A 20,894-nucleotide genomic window follows, 5' to 3' on the forward strand; every position below is an offset into this window, starting at 1 on the left:
CACCTCAATTAAAAATTTTAATATTGTACTCCCTTTATTGATGACTTCTCTCACCATGTATGGAGCTTTCAAATGCTCATCATGTCACACTCCGTCAAATCATAATCTCTAACCAAGTCACATTTGATAAAGTCCTCTTTTCCTTAAAGCATACAACCCTCTTAATCAACTCCCATTACCCATAATTCCAATCCCCATATTCCCACTGCCATATCACAACATATCCAACTCACCAAAGATCCACATCATATCCCACAATCATCAACCCCTCACTCCATCCTTATCCCAATCACACATCATCTAACTTATCCTCCATCCCATAATCAGCTAAACTCTTCCCTATCCATTATAAAGTAAAACCTACAGTTGCCTCAACATCCAACTAGCCACCAAATGTTGACCATATTTAAGTTAGGCTATCTTAAGCCATGAAAACTCCTAAATCCACTACACCAAACCACCCATCCATATGACCCAACTTCTTTCACTGAGATTGTTAAGCATGCAGATTGACAATAAGCAATGGTTGAAGAATTTCTTTCCTTGTAATAGCAAAGAACATGACAACTAATACCACTTATCTCAACAAACAGTTCTAGGTTGTACTTAACCTATAAAATAAAACATAATGTTGATGGCTTAATTGCATGTTACAAAGCCTGACTTGTTGGCGAAGATCATAGACAAGTGTTTTGCCTATTTTGAAATGAAACATTTAACCCCGCAATCAAAATTCCATTCATTCAAATCTGACTACCATTGTTCTTAATCAAAACTATCAAATCCACCAACTAGATGTCTCAAATGCATTCTTACATGGCAACCTGAATGAAAAATTATGCATGAAGCATCTAAGAGGATTCCAACACTCATAACATCTAAATCATGTCTACATGCAAAAAGCTCTCTACTATCTTAAAAAAGTTCCCATGTAGTTGTTCCACACTTTCTCCACCACTTCATCTCTTTCAATTTCAAATTTAGCAAGGTCGACACTTCCCTCCTCATCTATGGTAACAACTAGGTACTTCTCTACTTCCTCATCTATGCTGACAACATATTTCTTATATGTTATGTCCAAGCTGCAATCTCTTAACTCATAAAAATCTAAATGCAAAATTTTGCATGAAACATCTTGGTTATCACATATCTTGAAATACAAATCTACAAGCGTTCCAATTCCTACTTCCTCTACCATGCATCTTATGCCAATGTTATCCTTCAGAAGGCCATAATGTCTTCCTATAATTACCAATCCAATCCAATCCTGTCCAAACAATCCTCTCCCCCTAAAATAGATACCCCTCTCTTCAATACCACTCTCTTTCAAAAGCTCACAAGTGCCTTACAAAACCTCACCATCAATTGATTAAGCATCTCTTTCATTGCAATCAACCTTGTTAACACATACATAATCCTTTCCATATCTTTCCCACATACTCAAAAGACCACTTTGCTACATCAAAGAAACCATCACATTCGACCTTTGAGTCACCATCGGCCCTCTCATCTTCAATTCCTTCTCAGATTCATACTGGGATAGCAACACTGCCATCTGTCGATCAATAACCTGTTACTACTTCTATCTTAGCTCCACTTCATCTCTTTGAGAATAAAAAAGTAACTCACATAGCTCGATCCTTCATAGAAGATGAAAATCGGGCCCTTGCCACATTAGCTACCAACATTGTCTGTCTTCAATGTCTCCTTTAAGACTTTTGCATATTCACACACCTACCCATAGATCTCCAATGTGAAAAAATCTCTGCAATTGCACTGGCCAACAATCTTGCATTTTCATGCTTATGCAAAATACTTCCAGCTTGACTAGAATTTCATTTGTAAACACAGACACTCCAACAAAATATGAGTGAAACACATAAACTCTTAAGACCAAATATCTGACATATTCATCAAACAACTCCAAACACAAATTTCAAACACTTCGACATAAGATGATTGTTCAAAAAGAACCATCAGTTGAGGGAGGTTAATAATGACAACCACTCTCTCACAAGCAAATGGAGCAGCCACCTCAACTCAACTTCATCACAACCAGTGGACAAAAATAACTAGGAAAATCCACTACAGGAAACTATGCAATTTTATACGGTAAAATATCGATCATCTAATAATTTTTGTCTGAAATGACAATTTATGGCAGAAAGATTTTGCCGATAAAACCCGTGTTGAAAAACGCTTTTTGATGAATTTTTGGCTAATTAATGATGAAAAATTGATTGTTTAACCGACAAAATATAATTTAAAAAAAAAACGTTAAAAATTCCAAAGCGACGGAAATTCCATTTTTTTCTCTAGAAATTCCGACGAAAACCTGTAGCAAATAAAAAAAGTCCTTATTTTGCTAAAGCAATGCACTTTCCATCATTTTTCTTTCTTATGATTGAAGTAAGCACTATTTTTTTTTAAATTATTGTTATTATCGTAGCTATGAAGTAAGCACTATTTCTCTCTCTAAATTGACCAAATATATCACAAATAATATAGTAATCATTACCAAAAAGAAACTTCTCAATGGAAAATAGAAAATAGTGCTAAAATTGTTTCAATTGTACTTGGAGTAATAAATTACAAATAGTTCCCTATTAAGCTTCTATCCAGAAGTTATATGAAATATTAAAGATAAATCATATTACGTGATTTAGCTCCAACCTGATTATGCTATTGACAATTTACCAGTTAGGGAGACTCAACTGAGCCAGAAAAAAGTAGACATTTCAAAAAGATCCAAATGATAAGCTAAAAGTAAAGAAAATATGATCCGTGTGAGCCATCATGAATAATTCAAGAAAATCTAAGAATAATTTGGATGAAAATTATGTTCAAAATACTAAAAATTAGTACAATACCAAACCAATTCTTTATAGTAAACTCCTAAGAAACTATAGCATATCTACCGGCAAAATTCTTCTTGATTATGGTTAGAGATGGAGGAGCTCTTCCATCACTTTTATCTCCGGCCGGAACTTGCATTGGTTAGTTCACCCTCTATCTCGCTATATAAGTGAAAATATGAACAATGTTGTATTGCAAGTAGCTTAAGAAATTGAAATAGATTATGATTCTTTCAGTTATAATGATCAAGGATAATGAAACTAAACCGTGAAGCCTAATTATTTTGTAAGGAACTCTATCTAGGAGTGACCAAACGAACATGTATATGTCACTCCTACCATGTAATGCAATCTATATGATGTACATTTGCTACATCAATCCAAGGCCTTCTCCCAAGGAAGGGCCTCATTTGTAATCGACTACAAATACTAGTGGATTCATTCAAACTGGGCCAGGCCCCGTGGTTTTTCCCCCTTTTCAGGGGTTTTCCACGTAAAAAACTCTGATGTCTCTTATGAATGTTACACCCTCTCACTTATCTGATTGTGTACTGGATCTTCGTACAATGCTAAGACATTAAACTATATTTCTCTACCGCCGCGAATACTCCAGGACGCAACAAGACGAATTTTACTTTTAATAAAATCTAATAGATGAAATCTAGAAAAAAAAAATATGAAAATGATTAAAGAGACGAGTTTTACCTTTCAAATCTTCAAGAAACGGAGTTAAAAAGTGAAAAAATGACCTTGAATGACATTAGGAGAAGACACTGAGAGAGCCGTTCAGGAGAAAAAATTGTGATATAAAGAGGGTGGCGAACTCGATAAGAAAAGAGATATTTTCCGAAGGAATTTTTGACAGTTTTGCCATCAGAAATAAAATAACATTTACAACAAAAAAATCCACAGAAAATTCTACAGGATTACTTAATTACTGACGAAAATCCGTCAGAAATTAATGTATTTCTCCTTACAGTACTTGTACATGCATATCAGCTTTATCTACCAAATTATTATGTTTATCCCCTCACCTTATTATATATACACATCACATTTAAAAAACCAAAATGATAGAAAATTAAATACAAAAAATTATTACAATGGATATTTCTATTTCCACATTCTTCCGTTTATTTCTATGTTTCTCTTATACAATAATACAATTATTCATGTAAATATAACTAAAGGATTCACATTTCCTCAAAAAGTGCAAACAATAATATTTGAATAAGCTTTGAACAATATTTGATCATGAGTTGAATATGTTTTGATCAAGATAAGAATAAGTTTTGATTATAATTTAAAGTTGATAATGCAATGCATAAGTTTTGATTTAAGTGTCTCTTCTGATCGAGCATATTTCCTCAATAAATGAAACGAGTAAATATATTTCTTAAATTTCAAACATTATGGGGCATATCAAATTATTATTATTTTTAATTATAAGAGTATCTTATATGGAGCACTTTCATTATATATGTCCTTAATTTCATTTTATGTGTTATCTTGTTAGATAATATAATAAAATTATTATATAAATACATTTAAATTATTAAATAGGATTATTAAACTATTAGACATTGAGAAGTATAATCATTATAGGAAAAATATTGTAAATATTTAATCATCTAGTTATGTTTGTCTGATTATAATTATATTATCTAATAGATTAACTATATTGAGAGATAACATGTAACATGTGAACTTAAAAACCAACAACAATAATAACAACATCAAGTTTTTATCGCACTATGTGGGATTGGCTACATGAATGTTTTTTATTCTTCATTGTGCCCTATTTTGAGAGAGAAAATATAACATGTAAATTTAAAAATATATGTAAAAGCATATAAAATGTATTATAATGCCATAATATAATTAATTTGCTAACATTTTTTCTTAAAGAACATGATCTGCAGATTCAAACTGATTCCTTAGTTCTTTGGAGTAAAAAATCAAAGAGAGATATACAAGCCCAACTTTAAGTCTTTGTTTGGGACGACTGTCTTCTTGCTTCTTAAAACGGCTTTTTAGTACAAAAATTTTAAATTTTGTACTAAAAAGCTGCTTTAAAAAGCATGAAGAAAGCCATCCCAAACAAAGCCTAAATGTGAATAGAAAAGCTAAGTGTTCTATTAATTAATGGGAGTTTTCTCCTTCTAACGCTGAAATCAATCTGTCCGTATAGAGAGGAGAAAATGTCCATCAAGTGGGCTTTTTTTAGTCTAGCTTCTTTTTTATCATAATAGACATTATAAGTGAGAGAACTAATAGTCTATGTAGAATATGATTGTGTAGATCAATCGAGTTGTATTGTTGTCTTGGATCTCGGTTCAATATGTCGTGCTCATTAGGGGGTGCGTGCGAGGGTCCTTCCTTAGCAACTGAGTGATCGTAGGCAAGTGATGATGATCGTAAAATTATGATTATATGATTCTAGTAGGAGGATCTTAGTCGATTGATGGTGGTTGGGGGATCAAAGTCATGAGACTATGATTGAAGGGCTATAGTCAACATGGTGATAAAGGTCAGAGAATTGTAATTAGGCTATGGTGGTCAAATAACCAAAGTTAGGTAATAGTGATCGGATGATTGTAGTCAGAGGAACATCACATGCCGTGAGATGTGAATTTTATGAATTTTCAAGTTATAGCATGCATATCCTTTGTGATGTGGTGAATAACCAATGAATATACATTGTTGAGATATGAGGAAAAGTTTTGATGCAGCGTAAGGTTGAAACCATGGGTAGCACAAGCACCCAAAGGTTCGAAGATGAGAGACGGCAGGGGATTTGTTATAAAGAACTTGGTAAGGTGACTTTAGTGCAAGAGTTTTAGAGGTTAAACGGTTTATTAAATAATTTGCGGTGTCAATGGCATCAACCCAAAATTGATCTGGAAGAAGAGCCTCGTGCAAGAGGGTTCGGGTGAGATCTAGCAGATGCCGATGCTTGCGCTCGGCTAGACCATTCTGCTCCGGTGTATGCGGGCAACTAAATTGGTGAATTATGCCACGTGTTTGGAGAAAGAGAGCGAATTCAGAGCTGACAAATTCCCCACCGCCGTCGGATCTAAAGGTCTTCGGTATAGCATTGAATTGATTTTGGATTAAACTGCAAAACAGTTTGAATTTTGTGAAAGTTTCATGTTTAGAATGCATGAAATAGAGCCATGAAAACCTTGTAAAATCATTAATGAAAACAACAAAATACCGAAATCAAGCTAATGAAGATGTAGGAGCAGGTCCTCACACATTCGAATGAATGAGTTCAAAAGGATAGGTGGTGACCGAGTTTCGTTTATTGAACGATTGTTTTTGGCTTTTAGCCATATTACAGGATTTACAGTGAAAAGAAAAAGAAATATTCTTGAATTCGGAGAGATTGTGAGCTAGATGATGGAGGATCCGGTTGTTCGGAAGTCCGAGTCTCGGTGCCAGGTAGAAGAAGAAGTGGTGTTGACGTGAAGTGCTTTTGGGTGGTTGTCGGACAACATGTTGAGCTGGTACAATCTGTTAAGGAGACGTCCACGAAGCAGAGGACAACAATCCTGTATGTCCTTAATTTCAAAGCCGTTAGAATCAAAAGTAATAGATATAGAATTGTCTTTAGTGAGTTTTGACACAGAGAGAAGATTATGTGTTAATGATGGCACATTGTAAAGGGTGACAGAGATGAAGCTTACGAGGGGTATCTGGTAACGAGAGCAAACCTTGACCATAGTTTTGGATAGGTAATGTCGATTCGTTGGCAACCGTGACTGAATCAGGTCCTAGATTTGGTGTGGATTGCTGTATGTTTGAGCTATCGGTCATTAAATGGTTGGTAGCACCGAAATCAAGAATCCAACCTTGCGGTGCAGTTGGATTTTGCTGAGCAAGAAAAGCACGGGATCCATTTGAAGTAGTTGGTGCATACTTGGAATAACACCTGTGCCAGCAATTGATTGCAATGTGGCCAATCTTGCCGCATATTTGGCAAGTTGGTTGTGTGTTATTCGTTGTATTTGTAGAATCGGCGGTCTCTGGTTGTTTTTGCTGGACAAATTTGTTCTTGGAAAACTGGCTTTGATTGCGATTCTTGTTCTGGTTGTGCGAGGTGGCGTAGAGAGCTGAGGCGGATGAAGTTATTGCTTGTTCTTTTTGAATTTCTTGATTTATGTGTATCTCTTCGCTGCAAAGAAGAGAATAAAGATTGTCGAGATCGGCCGGTGAAGAGGATGTTCGTATAGCTGTTTTGAAAGAGTTGTAAGATGCCGGTAGCCCGTTTAAGATGTACAGAACTATATATTCCGGATCAATTTTGGTACCCGCATCGACAATGTTATCCACGATGTTCTTGATGTGGGATAGGTACTGTTGCATTGTGAGATAGTTCATTTGAACATGGTGTAATTCGTTCTTGAGTTGAATTACTCGAGAACGACTGGAAAATTATAGTCGGCGTTCAAGCGTCACCCAGACTTCTTGGGTGGTTGTAGACATAATGACGTAAGGAAGAAGCGTGGGAGAAATCATTGAGAATAGAGCAGAGATTAGATTACTATCTATGAGGTGCCATCATGCATATTCTGACGATTGCTGGTCGGCTGGAGGTGTAGCTTTGCCGGTGAGGTAGTCTGCGTACCCGTTGGCAGAGAGATTCTAAAAGATTTGGATTCGTCATATCGCGTAGTTATCGGTGGTGAGGGAGTGCGGGATGAGATTCTTGATATTGGATATGATGAATTTGAGTGATGCTGAGATGGTGAGTTCATCGGTGGCGAGCGTGGAGATGGAGGCGGGAGGGATTGAAGAAGCTGATTCTTGATCTCCCATATCTTGGCTCTTGATACGATGTGAGAGATCCACAGCCAAGAGAGAAAGAGAGGAAAACAGAGCAAGATAACAGAGAAGGATAAACATATATCTCATTATAATCAACTGGTTACAAGTATTTATAAGCAGAATAAGGTAAAGGAGTAAATAAGACACGATACAGTATAAGCTAGAATAAACTATGTGCTATCACATATAAGGTGATAACGGTCAGAGGACCATAATCGAGTGAAGGTGGTCGGATGACTAAAGTCGATGTACAAAAATCTCATCAAATGAAAACCATTTTTCAAAGGATCGATGTACACTATTCTCAGAGTACACTATTCTGAGAGTAGAATGTATAGATGAAAATTGAAGAGAACATTCAACAATGACAGATTCCTCCATCCAAAAACCAATAAACAGGAGACCCACATGAGCGGTCTCTTGTTTGCATCCTGGACTCGGTCACTTTGCAGCGCAGCGCAGCTCCGCCAAAATGGGTCCACTTTAGCAGGCAATGGTGCGCTGCTGACCCCACGACCACCTGCACTTGCAGCACCACTATCTGCAAAGGTCGTCGCCCCATCGTTTCTCCAAGCCAGCAACTCTGGCCCATCCAATGGCCCGCCATAGCCAAGTAATTCTATAAGTCATTAGGGCTAGCTCTTGGAGAAGTGAAAGTGGCGGCATCTACGTAATGCTGTTGTTCATTTAGTTCAAACTCAGCTCAAAATTCGATTACTGTTGGATTAAAGGATTTTTTTTTTTTGGGAACCAGACCGATGGCTTGATTAAACTCTTCAAAGAGCTGACAGGTATTTTGGTTTGTCTAATCACACCCTGTGTCTTACAAGAAGAAGAGACAAGACAAGCCATGTGTTAATGGAAATTTTTTTTTTTTTTTTTGTGAAAGATATTATCATATAATTCATATCAGAATGAGATTAACTATATCCTGAATTATATTTCCCGTTAAAGATGAGATCAGGAAATTCAACTTGAAGTTCAAGTAAAGCGAAATACCCGCATATATCTTCTGCATTTAAAAAATAAGCATTCAACGAGGGAGGACCAGTTTTTGTTTTGCAAGCAAGCAAGCAAGCATTAATGGAGTCATCAATGCTCTTCTGTCCTCTTCCAATTGCCAGTTTAAACACTAAAATGATTTCAGAAGAACCTTCTGTTTTGAAAGAAACTATCTTAAGAACAATTCCCTTTCCAATATGGTGGGATTCGAACACTCCAAGGTTGAATCAATCCGAGTCACACCTATAGATTATTCCTCAGTGTGCCTGGGAGAGAGACAGAGAGAGAGAGAGTCTTGTCATAGATGATGCGAGCTTGGTGGTCAACCATGGTCACATAACATTCAAAAGAGTAGGAAAACTAAGTGCAGGCTTTCCAACAAATAAAGCAAGTAGATCCCTCATGCCTCCACGACTCCCTTCAATATACAGACCATCAGCCTTCTAGGAGAATTAGTTGAAACTATATTCTATAATTAGAATGCTCTATCTTATTGGTCCTAATAACAAAGATTAGATGACTATGACAATGAATGTAAAACAAGACTGAAGATGATCAATAGGCGTCAAAAGCTTCTCATCACATAATTAATTCTGAAAAAACTAGCATAAAACCATGAAAAAGTTGTCCCAAACGCTCCCTTAAAAGTTGAACATTCAGTAAAACTCCATTTCCCGGCACTTCATCATATCCTGGCTAACATGATATGTTCAGTAAAAGAAAAGTTTCACATATCCTGAGATCAGAAATTCCTCTTAGATTCTAAAAAATGCAATTCTACCAGAGATACAGAGGGTTGTGAAATCCTTGTAATGAATCACTACTAAGAAAGCAACTCAATCAATCCAATGGAGACATTAGCCTCAGAGAGTTAAAAAGGAAATTCAGAAGAGAATCCCTATCTATAAATATTTTCATCTGTTTCACTACTATAGTTTTTAAATTTAGTTATGAAAACCGATAAATAACTTTGACAAAAACACAATCCAATACTTTTTAGTACTATTTTATATAATGCCATAAAAAGAGGTGATTTTCTAAGTCCAAAAAGGGAAGGAAGCACAGAGAAGCAAGCAAATCTCAACTATCATAAAGGCTTTATCTTTTGAATGAGGGGCCAATGCCTTGAAATCAGTCTGAGGTAAAAGAAGAAGAGCGTGTTATATGACAACATATGATTCATATAAAATATAACTATAGAATTATCAGAGGAATCAATTACAACAAAAAACTGTATACAATTTCCAGCAGAAATGCTGAACCATCCCAATAAATAAGCACATAGATATTTCGTAATGAAAAGAGAAAACCTTTTCCAACATATGAGAAAAACAGCTACTTAATCTCTTTGCCTCAGCAACTTATTGAGGAGGAAGCAGGCTTTTTCTACCTCTTAGCAAAGTACACATATTAATTCTTCCTCAGAAGAAAGCAGAGCAAACACAGCAGTATTATTTACCTCCTTATAATTTACAGCTGCTTTTGCTAATTGAAATCATCTTCAAATGAACATCAACAAAACAGATATATATATAGAAATATATATTACTCTGCCACTCACTGAATTGTCCTCGTAAGTTTGCATTTAGAGATGAAGAGTGTAGCTGTATAATTCAAACTACAGAGCTTCAACAGCTCAGCCGATCTCTGCTTCAAAGAAGGGCTGCAGCCGCTTTGGATAACAAGCAGAAGCTTTGCCGCTAAGCCGGCTTCTACGGCAAGTGAGGCGCATTCATCTGGTGCAAGCTTGCAAACAGACCAAAGTATGGAAAGAGCATACTGAGTACAAGCTTCAGAAACCCTCATCAGAAGTTTCACCAAGTTGGGAATTGTCTGAGAACAATCCTTCAACGATGCTCGGCCTTCAGGAAGTGAAGAAAGCTCATCTAGTATTTGAAGAGCTACTTCCAAACATTCAGAACTCAAATGAGGTAAGAGCTCCACAAGCTGAGCCACCGCACCGACGCTCACCATAAGGCCCCTAACTTGCTGCTTATGGTTGCAGATCGTCTTCAAGAGCCCGAGACCGGTGGCGACCCCATTTGAGTGTCGCTTATCTTTCACAAGCCTCAACAATCCGACCAAAAGACTCAAGCTTGAGAGGATTTCTGAACGGAAGTTTCGATCTTCCATCAAAAGTTCAACTAATCTGGCGCAATTGATCTTGGTATCGACGGTTCCCTCGTTGAGCATGTCAACGACGAGGGAGATTTTAGCAGGCTGCATCAGGTTACTCCTCGCGTCAGAATCAAGCTGAAGGTTGACGAGAATGGCGATGACCTCGGATCCGACGGCATAAGAGGTGAATGGGCCGAGGAGAGAAGAGAGCAGATGAACGCCGCCAGCTTCGACGACGGCTTTTCTTGCTGCAGTTGACTGTAAAGCTACGAGCTTTCCGAGTTCTTTGAGATTTTGAATGCGAGCTTGGCCTTTGACCCTGCGCAGGGAGATTAGGAGCTCCGCCGCTTGGCCTCCGACATCCTCAGAACGCTTCTTCATACGCAGATAACGCTGGGAGAACCAAGTGTGGATGAGATGGTGAAGAGTTCGGTTTGGGGTGACGGCATCTTCCCAAAGCTCTTGCATAGTGGTGGGACAAGTCCGGTGACCCATTGAAAGCCATTTCTGGATGTTGGAGCGCTCATACGTTTGGCCGGTGCAGAGCGTGACCGGATCGAGCATTGGATCGAGAGAAATGGGACAGATGAAAACAGAGGGAATGTCATCGGCACCTGCGGGTTCAAGTTCTTCTATCATTTTCTTCAGATCCAGCTTCGCACCAGAAAGCGCTCCGCCACCAGCCGCAGTGCCTCCCAAGATGCCATCCTTGACAGCTGTTTCCAGATCTAAAACCAGCCCGCCGCCATCGACGGTCCAGGAAGGTTGTTGTTGGAACTGCGGCATTGTTTTAAGAAGAAATTTGAAATGCCAAATGTCACCTTCGTGCAAGTTAGGAAGAAGAGTGGGAGGCGAAGGAGATTGAGAAGGCTAGTAGTGAAAAGGGGAAGGAAGGGGGTAATAAGAAGCGTTTTCCTTTTCTTGTGCTTTTGGCTTCTTCGTGCGGTGTGATGTGGGAGTACTGGATACAGTCAAAAGGGATGAGTGAAAGAAGAGGAAGGCTATCGTCATCATAGCGGGCATCATAGAGTTATAATCTCCCATGCCCAGAAATCCAAACACCCTTGCTTTCTGATCTTCTTCTAACCATGTTCTCCAAAGCTCTCTCAAATCTTAAGCCCCCTCATTCTCCTTCTCTCCCCCTCAGCCCAAAGCAGAAGTCGTCAAAAGGGCAATGATCAGCGAGCAAAGGCCACTCTGGAGTCTGGATCGCAAGAGAGAAAGAAAAAGGAGGAAAAGTGACTAAAGTTAAACTGGTGGGAGAAAATAAATCAAAGAACAGCCCCGTGATCCAGAAGAAATCACGGATCAAATCTGGGAGACTATAGTCTTAAACGCCCACCTGAGGTCCTGAGCCCTGACTGACCAAAGATTAGATTTTTTTTGTTTTTTTTTTTTTTAAGAGAAGACCACCTCCAATGGCAGATACCCTAAAAACTGTATTTTTGAAAACTATTGTTTACAAGAAAAAAAAAAAGCAGAAATTTAGAGCGAGAAAATGAGTGATGACAGTCTAAAACCACGCAGAGAGTAGGGACCCCGGCAAGATTCAGATCTGCTTCTGAGTTCTCTCACTCTACTCTCCCATTTCTACTTTTATTAGAAAAAAAAAACGTAAACATGCCGGAAAATAAGAAAAAGAAAGGGCCTTGTTTTCTCCTTTCAAGGTATCGGAAGAGAGGGTGACCACCTATAGCCGGTGAGCTTAATTCCCTATAGCCGATGGAGGGATTTTCGGCGCGCAGACCACCTCCACACGTGCTGTTGTGCTAGTCACGTGCGTGTGAAATGACAAGACCACCCTCGCTTCGGATTTATAATGACTTGTGCATCCTTCTTTTAAATTTGTAAGGTTGGTCAAGCCTAAAAGAAATTTTCCACTGACCAGGACTCCCTTATCGGGAGCTAGGAGAAAAGAATCTGTGGCCCACCGCACGTTAGGGGAGTTATCAAATTACAATTATTATACTTTAGCCTTTAGAAAGGATTCTCTGCTTTTTTTTTTTTTTTTTTTTTTTTTTTTTTTTTTTTTTTTTTTTGAATAAGCGAAAATAATCTATTAATTTTTTATGAAGGGAAAAAATTATTTCTAACTATATTAAATTTCACCTTGATCTTTTAATTCTTTAAAAAAAAATCAAAATTGTCTCATTAGAGGACTATTTTAATTCTTCATAAAGAATCAATAGATTATTTTAATTTTTTTAATTACACACTCTTTAGTTTTTCCAAAAAAATAAAATATGTTGACATTTACATATCCTTTTATTTTTTAACTTTAAATATATAAAAAATAGAAATTTATCCAAATATTATCAGAACTTTTTCCTTTTTGTTCTAGAATTTTATTTTACAAGAAGAAATTAAAAATATAAGCACTGAAATGGCACTAAAGTTCTCAATCAATGATTGCGTTCAAGTAGAGTTGACTAAATTTTTAAGAAAATTTATGCTTTAAAAAAACTTTAGTTGCAGTAGATAAAAAAAATATTCTATTAAATTTGAAATAAATATAAAAAATTATTAATTTATTAAAATTTTTGTGTCATGGAGTATTTGCAACGGTAGAGAAATATAAAGTTTAGCGTCTTAGCGTTGTACGTAGATCTAGCACGCATACAGATAAAAAGAGAGATCGTAGTATTTATGAGATACTAAGATTTTTACGTGAAAAATTCCTAAAAAGATGAAAAAACCATGGGGCCAAGCCCAGTTTAAAGGAATCCACTATTATTTGCAGTTGATTACAAATGAGGTCATTCCTTAGGGGGAAAGCCTTAGCTTGATGTACATTATATGAAGTACATTATGAGACTACAAAGAGTTACTGTTGACGTGTTCATTTGGCCGGAAGGATCGTAGTCGATAGACGACGTAAGTCGGAATGACCATAGTCGCAGGCGACGAATGTCATAAGGACGGTGTCAGGTAGAAGTCCTGCAATGGACATAAATCCAACATCGGATAGATGTCCGGCAAAAATACGACAATGGGCAGAAGTTCGATGTCGGGTATAAATCTGGCGACGAGTGGAGGTCCGGCGTCGGGTAGAAGTCCGACGTTAGTCGACGGCCGGGGAGAACTCCGACGTTAAATGGTATTTGGGCAAAACTCAAGAGTCGCTTGGAGATCGGACAAAACTCCGGCGTCACTTGAAAGTCAGGCAGAACTCCAGCGTCACTTGAATGTGGGGTGGAACTCCGGTGCCACTTGAAAGTCGGGCGGAAATCCTGCGGTGGTCGAGGAGGAGTTTTTCCCTCATTATCTTCTTCTCTTCTCCTCACTTCTTGCTTCTATCCCCTTCTTAAAAGAAATAAGGGTATATTTATAGTTTTTTGAGAGTGACAGGACCCATAAATAGGAGGAGGATCAAGGGCAAATGTGAAGTGGTTTGGATGGACGACCGATATTGAATCCCTTAATCATTGACCGTTCGTCAGACATTTGAAATTCTTAATAATATTGGAATTCGACGATCTTGAGCTCGTTGGATTCGTCTCGTCGAGCTACTCGATTAGACTATAAGCATGTCATGTTTTGAAAACGTTTGGTAATCCAAATTGTGGTTTGAACCTTCCAACATTGCTTTGGGTCTTCGATTCGAACCCATTTGAGCTCGGATTTAGTTGAATTTGGTGTTGTTGGGTTTGTATTTCCGAGACGCTTAGTTCGATTGTAAGTTTAATGAAATTGGAGTTCAAATGATCCCAGATTTAATTTTTGAAGTTTCCAACTTGATTTTGCTTCAAGATTCATGCCCGATCAACATAATTTTTTGATGATATATCAAAAATATAATTTATACATATTTTAAAATTAATGTAATAATTTTAAATTTTATTCACATTAAATTTAAACTAAAATATTCTAATCAAAATTTATTCATATTTATATCAGTAATATAGCAAGTCAAAACATTTATAAAAATAGACTGAAAGAACATATCATTTTAAAATTATATGGAGATTCAAAATATAAGGATAAAAGAAGAAATATAAGTGATAATATAGTTTTAGTATGAATAAACTCTGGACTTTTGTGCCTAGATAGTTGAAACAATCTTATAAATAATGTATTTTTATGTGATTAAGAAAAATTTTGATATGATGTTATAGACATAAAATTTTGATTAGTAAAATCAGATAATCGGCGCCACACTACTTATACAGCTCTATGGTTGACCGGTCAAAGAGCAGAGAGAGAGAGAAGAGAGACAGAGACAGCATATTTTGGGGTTGGCAAATGATGGCTTAGGCTGGATGACTCTTTTGACTATGACCTCACATTCTTTAAAGCTTAGCTTAGTATATATAATCAATCAAATAAAATTATATATTGATATATATATATATATAGCACTTTAAGTAAATAAATTTATAAAAATAAGTTATATTTTAGATTGTATAATCGGATATATATTATCAAGTATTAATCAAGTAGTTGATGGTATTTTTTTTAATTAGTTGATACTTTACCATGAAATAGTTTTATTTATGATCCCACATAAGAACTTGTCCTAGAAATATGATCAGGACCTACTCGGTCAAGCCTTTGCAAGAACATTTCTTTCATGGGCAACAAGGGACCTTGCCAACCAAGTAGCTTGTCACTCTTCTCATGAGATGGAGGCAGTCGTCACATCAACTCGTATCGTGCCTACATATAGAGTGAATATCATTGTCCCCATACATCAAAGTCAAATTACAAAAGCGTCTATACAAAGGGCCTTTTGTCACAAGCTGACCATTAAGTTTGTCTTTTCTTAAGCATCAGCTTAGTCGCCTTTTCCTTTACGAAATCCTAGACTTAGACTCCACACAGATTACTAGTGGCCCCCAGACACTATTCAGCCATCTAGCTCCCTTGCTCAAAAATACATTTGTAGACTCGTCCACTCCTATTTGGTACGTACTACCAAATCCACCCATACTACGAGCTCATCTAGTTCATACTCAACAATAATATTAATCTCACCCAAAAATATATCATCGGAACTATATAGCTCCAGCTGTCCCTCGACCAACAAGAAGATAATATGTGTCAAGAGTAGTTTGTATAGCATTGAACTTTTACTTTTCTTGTGTGTAGCCTTTCCATATATAGACCTCAAAATTGTATAAATAAGTAATGAGGACCATTTTGCGTCCTTCGAATCTTATGATGCTAAGATCTTTTTATTTTATGATTTAGACTTTAAGCATTTACCATAAATTATCTCTAACATTTTCTTCATGCTCTGGCTCACAAATTGAACGGCTAGGAAGGTCGGATGTTAGCTATGGAAAAATTTGAATCAACCTAAATAATTATCAAGTTAAAAATACTTAAATCCATAAAAAAAAATAAAATTTAAAAAGGCCTAACTTGAAAGGCCTATAGAAGCACAGATCGATGATAATTAATTTAGTTTTCCTTTGATAATATCATTTTAGATATTTTGGATATATTTTAGTAATTCATTTAAAAATGTCGAATAAAATTATCATATAACAATTATTTTTACTTGATGGCTTCACCATTATGAACAAATATCTATAAAATAATGGTATATTGTGCTCAATAGAATAGAATAGAATAATCACCTTCTATACGAAATTTTTAAATTTATAAATATTAGTTTATCCTCCTCTAAGTCTAATTTTTCATTTTTGTTGTACCTAATTGCATTTTCTAGAGACGTTCTACTGATAAGAAAAAAAAAAGAAACTATGGTATCTTTTTATGTTTATTTTAAGTATTTTTAATTAATTTAAAAGTAGGAGAGAGAGAGAACAATAGAACATGACACGAGGGAGGTTCGTAGTTTGTTCAAAGTTGTGGGACCCATTGTTTTTTAAATGTGGCATGAGAGTGGGCCCCATCTCATAGGAGACGAGAGAGAGAGGAACTGAGAAAGCACCTTCGCCTAATAAACCCAAGCTGTGGTGGCTCCATAGACCCATCCCTGCACTTATTTTACAGCCATGCAATGATTTTTTAGCTATTAAAATTTCACCATAGCTAATTTGAGCTATTAAAATTATATTTTAATGTAATAAATTTTTTTGAGATATCATAGTATTCGATTAGTGCAAAGGCCTATATAATTAGTATTAGTATTGTATTAGATAATATTTATTTATGTCCCATCAATGATATTTTATATTCTTCTATTCTGTTACTGAGATATAATTATTAAAAATTTTAAATGTAACAGTTTTTTAATGGATTTGCATGTTACTACATGTGACTTGTACTATTTGCGTCATATAGCTAACTATTCAAAAGTTTTTTCTGTTGAATTTTATATCTCCCGCACAACCAATTTTTAGGTTAGATTTATTTAGGACAAATTATGGCAATTTTAGATAAATCGGAAACTAAAAATTATAAGAAATAAGTAATTAATTACGTTTAATTAATATTGCTCTAAAAGGATTTTCATCCACAAAAAAGTGTGAATTGGAAGTTGATTCTATAGAATTATGAAAGTATTGACTAACATTACCCAATTTATGAGTAAGATTTACCTTTCTAATATCGCTCGAGCACAACAATCTCATCGTATGCAATTCTCTAATATTTATTTGTAATTATAGTATTGTAATAACTCAAAATTTATACATGAATTAAAATAAAGAAAAAAATTGGATGAGTAGGGCTACAGCGTTGGGCTGAGTGGCGCAGCAGTATTGGCCTCTTGAGATTTTGGGGAAATAAATCAGTGCAGTGACGTCAGTATTTCGGGTGCCGTCATGGTTGGACAAAAAAATTATTATATTTTTAAAATATTAAACTCCATTTCACTAATGATATTAGATTTCTTCTGATTGTGATAGGTAATCCGTATACTATTTTAATTTTCAATGATTTTTGTTTTCTGAATTTTATCTATAAAAATGAATAAAAATTCAATATCCTTTGATTTAGTGAATTTTTTTAATGTAACTTTTGATATGTGATACATATCGTCACCCTAAGCATTTTGATTGATTTATATTAAAAATTTATCTATAGGTTTTGCATATATGTCATTTTAATATAAATGTGTAATACAATTTTTGTCGACTAGAATATTTGTGGCAGTAAAGTAAGAGAATTTTTCGTCCTAGCATTACATGGATATCCAGCATATAAATAGAGAAATGAAAAACACAATGAATTTTACATGAAAAATCCTGAAAAAAGGAAAAAAATTAAAAGGCCACGCCCAATCAAAATGATTTCACTATTATCTAAACATGTTACAAAGATTGACCCACCCCTAAACTTGAGGACATTCAAATTACAATAGTCTAGGAAGTGAGTTGAACCGTGTGAATATTCCTGAGTTTACAATGATGATAGTTGGACAGAAGTCTTATAGTGGTAGAGCGAAATTTGATGGCTGTCAACCAAAAGTCCAGCGACGGTTGGTGGACACGGGGAAGTCCGATGATGGTCAGTGACCGGGCGGTGGTCGGGGAGGGTCTAGTATAATATAGGCTACCCCAAGCTCTGGTCAGGTTAGCCCACACACTCTCAGTAATCCATAATGGTCTCTGTACTGATATTCCAAAATATATGTAAACATGTCTCGCAGAAGAGTCTACATGCATTTCTATTTTTTTTTTTAATTATGACAATATGATACAATACCTATTAGAAATCTCTCTGCAAATTAAAAGTACAACATATTACATTTTTTGTTAGCCTAGTTAAAATGCAAATATATTATTATTTGTGTTAATAACTAGTCTCAAACTCCCGAAACCACATCTCAATCTTTATGAGGGATTTTTTTTTTCATGAAACATATGTAGCATTAAACCTGCTATGTATGATGTTATGTATTTTGTGTGTAGGCTGGTTTGAATGATGAAACTTGCATAAAATATTGGGTTGAAAAAAACCACTTCTCGAAATATTTAAGTAATCTAAAGCATGCATTACGTACGTGTCGTCGAAAATTCCTTCAAAGAAAACCAGCAAGTATTTCTGTCGGTATTTTTGAAAAGCAATATTCCGCAGGAAATCATAAAATTTCTATAGTGCATGTTAGCATAAACATTGTTGTTGACACGAGCAACGACTTAACATAGATATTAATGTTAACAACATATATCAGATGCTGGCAATCCCACTTCTAAATTTTATCCTTTGGAATCCTTTTTGCACCTTATAAATAGAAAAGTTGAATCTACTCATTGATTAATGGAAAGAGGCATCCTAGTAGCTTCAATGATAAATTAGAACACTAAATTGGGTGCACTACTAAAAAATAAGGCAATCGCAACACATATTTTGAGCTATCGCACCGGTTTTAACCGCCACAATTTTCTTTGCAACGGCTAAAACCGGTTAATTAGCAGCGGCTAAAACCGATGCTAAAAGATGGTTTTGGCAGCGGTTCTAAAACCGCTCCTAACATCTGCTGCGAAAAATCCCCTTTTTTAGTAGTGGTGGTTCATGTTGTACATCATGATCATATAATATTATCCATGCATCCTAATGCTTTAATGGTCATCGAATCGATCAACTTATGATCATTGAATTTATCTCGTCGAGCCATTCATTTTGACAATAGGTACACAATGTTTGGAGATCCCTTGATTGCTCAAATATTGTCATCAAGTCTTTTATCATATAAAAAACATGTTATAATAGAACTAAACTAATCTATGCAATCAGTTACTTGAATTTTTTTTTTTTTTTTGTAATTTTTTTTATTCTGCTCAAAAATATTGTTGCGAATGTATTTAGTTTCTTATATAATAAAATTACATAGGCATATCTTGAAATATTTTTTATCAAAATAGGAATTGTTTATAACATGATACATTAATTTCTGCATGACATATTATATCCTAGTATAATTAAATTATTATATAATATGACTAAACTATTAGATAAATATATCCAAATTATTAAATAAAATAGTTAAATTATTAGATATTTATAATTATACTTATTACAAAAGAAATATTATGAATGTCTATTAATTTAATTATATTATTCAATAATTTAATTACATTATTTATTATTAATAGTTCAATTATGTTTAGATTTAACACAAAATATATAGAATTAAAGATATAAATAAAAAACTAATTCGAGATATATATTTTTTCGAATTCATGCATTAAAGCATATAAATATTTTGCCGCAATGATTTTGATTGAAGGCCCAGTCCAACTAACACAAGGAGTTTTGCTCAAGAAACGTATTACGTATTGGGCCATATAATTCTTCCCTGCTTGTTTAATAAATGTACTAAGGAGTTATTTGGTTGGAATAAAAAGATATAAAGTATTTTAAATGTGGGAGTGTTGAAAATATTAATATTTGATTGGATGAAAAAAAAAAATAAAAATAAAATAAATATAGTATTGATACGTCACCAAAAATAGTCTTGATCAAGCACGAATCTCGAGGCAAATCAAGTTGAAAATTTCAAAAATTAGATCGGAGACCATATGAATTCCGATTTCAGCAAACTTACAGTCAAACTGAGCGTCTCGGAAACACAAACCCAACGACACCAAAATCGACTCAATCCGAGCCCAAATGAGTCCAAATCAAAGCCTCGACGCATTTTTTGAAGGATTGAACCACAATTTGGGTTACCAAAGGATCTCCAATCATGACATGCTTATAGTTGAATCGAGCGGCTCGACGAGACGAATCCAACGAGCCCAAGATCATCAAATTCTGATATCATTAAGACAATCAAATATCCATTGAACGGTGCATGATCGTAGGATTCAAGATCGGCCGTCCATTTGAACCACTCCAAATTTACCCATGATCTTCCACTTATTTACAAGCCATGCCACTCAAGAATTCTATAAATAGAACCTCATTTCCTCATGAAAGGAAGGAGAAGCCAAGAGAGAAGAAGGAAGAGAAGGAAGAAAGCTCTAGCCGCCTAGCTCCTCCTCGACCACCGCCGGAGTGCTGTCGCACCACCGCCGTAGTCTTGCCGCACCACCGCCGGACCACCAAGGTACGCCGGAGTATTGTCGGAACACCGTCGTAGTTCTGCCGTACCACCAACAGGCCACCAAGGGATGCTGAAGTGCCATCCGAAGCTGAAGTACCCCCTAACACTGAAGTACCACTACCGGTCTT

At 35.7% G+C, this 20,894-nt stretch overlaps 1 protein-coding gene across 1 annotated transcript; it reads right to left on the minus strand.

The window, feature by feature from the left end:
* Positions 1-9,850: 9,850 nt before the first annotated feature.
* LOC110113943 (U-box domain-containing protein 30) lies at positions 9,851-12,460 on the minus strand. Its single transcript, XM_020846670.2, has one exon. The coding sequence runs from the start codon at positions 11,589-11,591 to the stop codon at positions 10,245-10,247; it is 1,347 nt and encodes a 448-aa protein (XP_020702329.1). The 5' UTR covers positions 11,592-12,460; the 3' UTR covers positions 9,851-10,244.
* Between the last annotated feature and the right edge of the window lie 8,434 nt (positions 12,461-20,894).

This window comes from Dendrobium catenatum, unplaced genomic scaffold, assembly GCF_001605985.2.
Source record: "Dendrobium catenatum unplaced genomic scaffold, ASM160598v2 fragScaff_scaffold_289, whole genome shotgun sequence".
In the NCBI taxonomy this organism is placed as follows: domain Eukaryota; kingdom Viridiplantae; phylum Streptophyta; class Magnoliopsida; order Asparagales; family Orchidaceae; genus Dendrobium; species Dendrobium catenatum.